General features: G+C 43.0%; 1 protein-coding gene across 1 annotated transcript in view; it reads right to left on the bottom strand.

Annotated features, from left to right (window-relative positions):
• Positions 1 to 3,328: 3,328 nt before the first annotated feature.
• Positions 3,329 to 6,000, bottom strand: part of Hgd (homogentisate 1,2-dioxygenase) — a 46,960-nt gene continuing 44,288 nt past the window's right edge. Inside the window, exon 14 of the mRNA XM_051191454.1 lies at positions 3,329 to 3,665. Within this exon, the coding sequence (XP_051047411.1) occupies positions 3,516 to 3,665 (150 nt within the window). The 3' untranslated portion in view covers positions 3,329 to 3,515. The remainder of the gene's footprint in view (positions 3,666 to 6,000) is intronic.

Raw genomic sequence — 6,000 nt, 5'->3', positions numbered from 1 at the left:
CTTGTCTCAGGATGGGGAATTGCTGCTGTAAGTGGAGAGATAAAGTTCAAAGTCATGGGTGCTAAGTGCATGGAGACCCAGGCCATGCATCTGGTCCTAGGAAGGTTTTGCCATCCAAATGACAACAGAATGACAAAAACAGGTCAGAGCTGAGGTGCAATGGGGCAGGGTAAGGTTAAAATGGGTGCATGGAGGAAAGGCCAGGCTTGCAAATAACCTGCTTTAGTGGCACTCTTAGTGTGGGGTTGAAAGTGTGATGGAAACCCAGGAGTGAAAGGGAAGAGAGGAGGGTAAACAACAGGTGCACCAGCGAGGGAGTTGCCCTTTGGGCGGCTTAATCCTTTCAAGGGTTGCGGGATGAAAATACAGCTAACTCTCTAATGACCACTAAAAGTTAGAAATTTAGAAAAAGTCCATCAGACTGTATTTAAAAATCACCCTGGCTGCATGCAAAGCTCAGGAAAAAAGAAAAACACATGAAATAACTTGGTCACGATGACGGGTTTCTGGGAATTATTATTATTATTATTCATAATTACCTAGTTTCTGAAGAATGTTGTTATCCAAAACAACAGTCTAGGAATTGTTATGGGTCATCCTGTCTACAAAGAAAATCGATAACTAAAAGAAACGGGACTCATGGCAAGAAGGGAAAACTAGAAAGAACAAGTGCCTCTGCCAATAGGTATAGATAACTCCCTGACTGGAGAGTACATTCTCCCAGCCACTCAAGGACAAGGCCACTGAGCCCGCCGGTCCTAGAGAAAGAAAACCCCCTAACCTTGCAGGTGTGCTAAACAATCCCGTCTTGTAAAAACTGTGTACTCTATGAAATCTCTGTAACCTAGGAAACCTTATTAACCATTCCAAGTTTTGAACTGTCCCATGACCTTGCTTTTAGGCCTAATGAAAATAACAGGCTAGCTTAGCTTTGAAACTGGCCTTGTTAGCTTTGACGTAAATCCTATAAAAGCTATCTCAATTCTGCCCTTGAGGTTCTCAGTCCTCTACCCCTGTGTGGTGTATGACTGTGGACCCCAGTGCACTTGGAATAAAAACTCCCTCATCCTATTTGCATCAAGACCGCTTCTCGTGAGTGAATTGGGGTTTCCTGAGTGGGAGCGTGAAGGTCCACGCTCTGCAGGTCTTTCACAGGGAAGCAGAGCTGAACACAAACCTCAGAGGTATAGGGCACGAGAGCATCCATCTTTATTCACGTATTCCCATGTGTTGATGTCCGAGTGCTATATCCAGGCATACATTCCTCAGTACTTCACTGTGTTCTGACTTGACATCAGGAAGAGTGATGGGGACTTGTAGTTGAGCCCCAGTTGGCCTGGGTAGTAGTTGGTCATGGGGTATAAGCTTCAGCTACTGCAGTTTATTTTAAAACACATTTGAAGGTAGCTTTGCTGGATAACAATGTTTACTTTTTTAAATTATTTTTATTTCTAGTCCCCCCACCCTCTCTCTAAGGAAGGGTTTCTCTGTGTAACCCTGGCTATCCTGAAACTCACTCTGCAGACCAGGCTGGCCTAGAACTCAGAGATCCACCTGCCTCTGCCTCCTGAGTTCTGGGATTAAAGGACTTTGGGAAAGTTCACCAACATGTTGCCCTCAAAGATACCTGTACCTTATTTATTTATTTACTCATTTATTTATTTATTTATTCAAGACCGCAAGAGACAACCCCCATAAACTGAGAAGCCACCCAGCCCTGCTCTCAACTCCTCTTTTCACACGTTCTTTCGGGTCCATGCAAAAACAAACCTTCTCCTTTCTCTGTTTCTATCTCATTAATTCAGGACAATGTCAGGCTTTTGTGGAGGCTGCTGTTTTTCATTTCCTTTCTTCCTTGTACAGACCTCTCATTCCAATTCTCCTTTCAGCCCCTTGAATCTAGAGGGTGTCTCGTTGGTATGTTTCGCCTTCTCTTTCCACCCCAGCCCACCCTCATTCCCAAAGACCTCCGTCTTCCTCTTCTGTCGGTATGGCTGAATGTCACTTCTTCCCTGAAGACCCCACTTTCCAAAGAAAGCCTTTCCTAGTCCATCCCGTTAATTGTTATATTCCATTCTACTTGTTTTTAGCTGGGATGCTTGTAATTGTTTTGCATGTTTATTTTATCTATTTCCCTCACTAGAATACAACCTTTGTACAGGCCAGGATCATTTCTATATCCTTAATATCTCTAGTAAGGTTGCCAGATTTAGCAAAAAGAACTATTGGTTTCCTGGTTAATTACAAAGATAAGATGAACCGTGAAAACTTTTTAGTATAAGGTTGTCCAAGAATTGGAGAGGACATAGTTACCACTAAAATTATTTATGGTTTATCAGAATTACAAATTTAACTGAGCATCCTGTACTTCATCTGGCTGTGTAGTCCCTGGGTTCTAACATATGACTCTCACCACTTATTATTAGAGGAAAACTTGGTAGCAGCAAATTTAAGTTGCTGTCACGGCAACAAAACAGAGAGGGGGTGCTCCTCCTATAAAACCAAGGCCAGGACAGCTATCACTTTCCATATTTCTGTTCTGGCTTGCATATCTTTTCACCCCAGGAGAACATAGTCAAACCACTTTCAAAGTCTTGCACAGCCCCATACTGAGAGGGATACTGCCCTTATAAAGGAAGCTTTGTAAGTTGAGTTCAGCTTGCTAGACAGTCATGCTTCATTTTTAGTGTGGTCTCCTCCTTGGGTATTAATTACTGTTGGCTCTGTCTCCCAAGACTGATTTTTCCATTTCAACCATTCATCCATAGCACCCTGTCCCAGGGTTGGTAGTAGGGATTTCATGTAGGATTACTCAATGGATTGACGAATGAATAGCAGGGTGAACAAGAGCCCCGATTCAAGGAGACTGACAGGTTTCCTAAGATACAGGACCATTGCTGCAAGACCAGAGAAACACAGATCTGGGTGTTCCCCAGACAGCTGCCCCCTTGGATGGATAACTGCTTCTTCTTGGTGGCTGAAGATCTTGTCTAATTTTATTGTACATGACTATCAGAATTAGATACCTGGTGTCTTGGGTATCCACACAGTTTAGACAAATGGCTGGTTGTCTGGAACTCTGCTGACCTCAACTTGCCCATGTCTGGATTGACTCTAAGGGTTTGAATTGAGATTCCGCCTCGGCTCATAGTTCTAATGCTTGTCCTGTCCTGCACAGGGCATAGTCTCTGACAGACACCTAGTGATCTTAGGGTAATGCCCCCAGGCCAAGTACATGGGGAAGTACCCCCACCCCAAGAACCCAGCCATGGGCTTATCTGACCCACTAGTCCTGGACATGGAGACCTGAAAATGACCATTTGCAACATCCACTGAACACATATTTATTGAGTAATTAGAAAGTCATATACATTCCCGAATGCATTCCACTCTGAGTTACTTGACTATGAAAAATGAGTGCTCATTTTAATCACTGCTCCCACACCCCCAGTGGGTGTGAGATTCTCAAGGAAGCCATGCAAATCTGTTCTCAATTACAGGAACAGGCTTTAGTCTCACTTAGGTTCTGTGGGGTTCCTGGAATTGGGGGTGAAGTGGCTCTTGAGAGGCTCCCAGCACTTGTAGTAGCTCTTATCCAAACAACTACAGGTCTTGAGTCCCCACTTGGTGATGGCCAAACTCAAGGAAGATTCAAACATGAATGCCTATAGGAAATAGGATGAAGGTGAAAAAGAAGACGTAAGGGGATGATAAAGTGTGTTTAACTGGAAGCACAGAGAAGGTATAGGTAGACAAACCATTGGACAAGCTATGGTTATGTATACTTCCATGATGACGAGATGAAACACAAGCCCTGGTTTCTGGATCTGGTTTACCATAAATAAGCTGATGACGCTATATGCAAGGTTTCTATCTACTTATGGCCTTGAGTGTGGGACTAGCATTGCTCATGGCATTCTGGAGACAAAGATTTTATTTCCAAGGGCCATTGTGGGAGAATCCTGGGGTCTTCTGGGAACCATCATTTGTAGTGATGTTTCTGTACATTGAGCATATTTTATTTTCTCAAAGGAAGAAACAAAGCTCAGAGCTGGGAGGTGGCTTCTCTGAGGTGGTAAGTGATGGCAGAATTGAGTCATTAGCCTGTTTCTTCAGGAGTCCAACCAAGAGTTCAGCTCAGAAAAAGGAAAAGGAGGAAACGAGAGGAAATGATCCATGAAGGGACTAATGCGGCACACCCCACTGTGTTCTGGATGTTTCTGGCCTCAGTAGAAGGAAACTAAAAAATGTTTCATTTATATTAGACATTTCAGCTTTTTATCTGTGGTTGACTTTCTATCTACAGTGTCTTTTGTAAAATAATGGAGAACAACCCAAACCTTAAAATTCTTTTTGCTGTCATTAGGAAATTGGAAACACTCTAGACAGGCCAAAGGAAAATTATAATCTTTTTGTGACACCACTCAGAACACCTGTACTAATGTTTGGTGTCTCACATACATTGATGTCTCCTTGTCTGTGTTCATCGAGATGTGTGTCTTTGCCTGATTCCCAGGACAGGCTTAGAAGTAAAGCTTTGAATGAGATGCAAAGGTATAAAGCCTAGTTCACACATGAGAGTAACTATTACAGCCATTGTTATTGTTGTCTTCTGCTGACTTTTCGGGAGCTTCACTGTCAGGCAGAGCTGTGAAGGATCACATGTATCACTTCACAGTGGAGCAAGGATATGACAGATTGATCTGTGTCTACATTCTATCATGGGGAATGGTAAAGGAGATATAAAATTAGAACTAGGTAAAGTTTCTATTTATGTATATGTGTGTCACTCTGTATGTGAGTATGCATATATGCATGCAAGTGCCTGGTGGGGGGGGGTGCCTTCCAGAAACCCAGTCCCTTATCCTAATCCCCTTCCCAAGTCAGCTCTGTCTCACTAGCAATCCAGGCCGTGAACATCGCTCAGATTCTTACTGCGTGTAAAAGCAGTCCTACACCTCACCATGGTGGAACACTGCTTCATAATAGCATGGTTTTCAAAAGCCCATTTGGAGGCCCAAGGTTATTGATGAACAACTCCAGGGTGAATTGTGCACTTTCGAGGGCTGTCAGAAGCAATAGCCAAGCCGAGATCATCAAACTGTGTCTCGCAGAGATGTAGGTCCCTATAGGTGCTTACAGGAGGCTCTTGAAGTGACTGAGGAGATAGGAAGGACTCTATGCCCCCCACACACATAAAAGCAGCTCTGGCTTTGGACTTGGGCCTAAAAGCAAACCCCACTAGACAGGTGGACAGTTAATGTAGGGAGTTGACAAGTCAAGCTTTCAGGCAAGCAGGTCTGTGTTATGAGTTTTAAACTATGCAGCACTGAAGGCATTTGTTTTAAAATGTGAAGCAAGTTTACATATGGTTTAGCATAAAATTATTTCTTGTGGTCCATTAAGTCTATTTCCAAGAATGTAAAAAAAAAAAAAAAAAAAAAAAAAAAAATCAAATCAAATCAAGGACTGCAGCCAACTGCAATTGTGTTCCGCCTCAGTGTTTACAGCTGGACACAAGAGGAATACAAAGTAGGGTTTAAATCCCACCAGCTTCATCCCATGCCAAAGGAGAACAAAGAAAATGAAAAAAGCAGCTGGGAATTGCTGCTCACAAGCCCCTGACTATTGCAAGGCAAAGGCTGCTTGACCTTCCTTTGCTTTTGGAACTGGCTGAAGGTGACATCTGCCTCCTCTACTACTGTGGTCTTCAGGATTACTTCCCATATTGACTACTCAGAGACATAACACACACACAGACACACACACAGCTGCATTTAGATACAGCAAGACCCTTTGAAGGGTATTAATATTTTCTTGCATTTGAAGTTATTGAACTCAATAATCTGAATGCTCCATAAGGCATTATAACTCACAGATGTCATCTGGGTTGGATAAAATGAAGCATGGAGAGGTTACATAGGAATTAAGACCTAGGATTTGAATTGGTCTGACTCCGATTCAAACACTTCCTACGATATCACACCGGAAGTGTAGTAT

The sequence above is a fragment of the Phodopus roborovskii genome, unplaced genomic scaffold (genome assembly GCF_943737965.1).
Source record: "Phodopus roborovskii unplaced genomic scaffold, PHOROB, whole genome shotgun sequence".
NCBI lineage: Eukaryota > Metazoa > Chordata > Mammalia > Rodentia > Cricetidae > Phodopus > Phodopus roborovskii.
The sequence above is the reverse complement of the archived record's forward strand: the minus strand, read 5'-3'. Positions and strand labels throughout refer to the sequence as shown.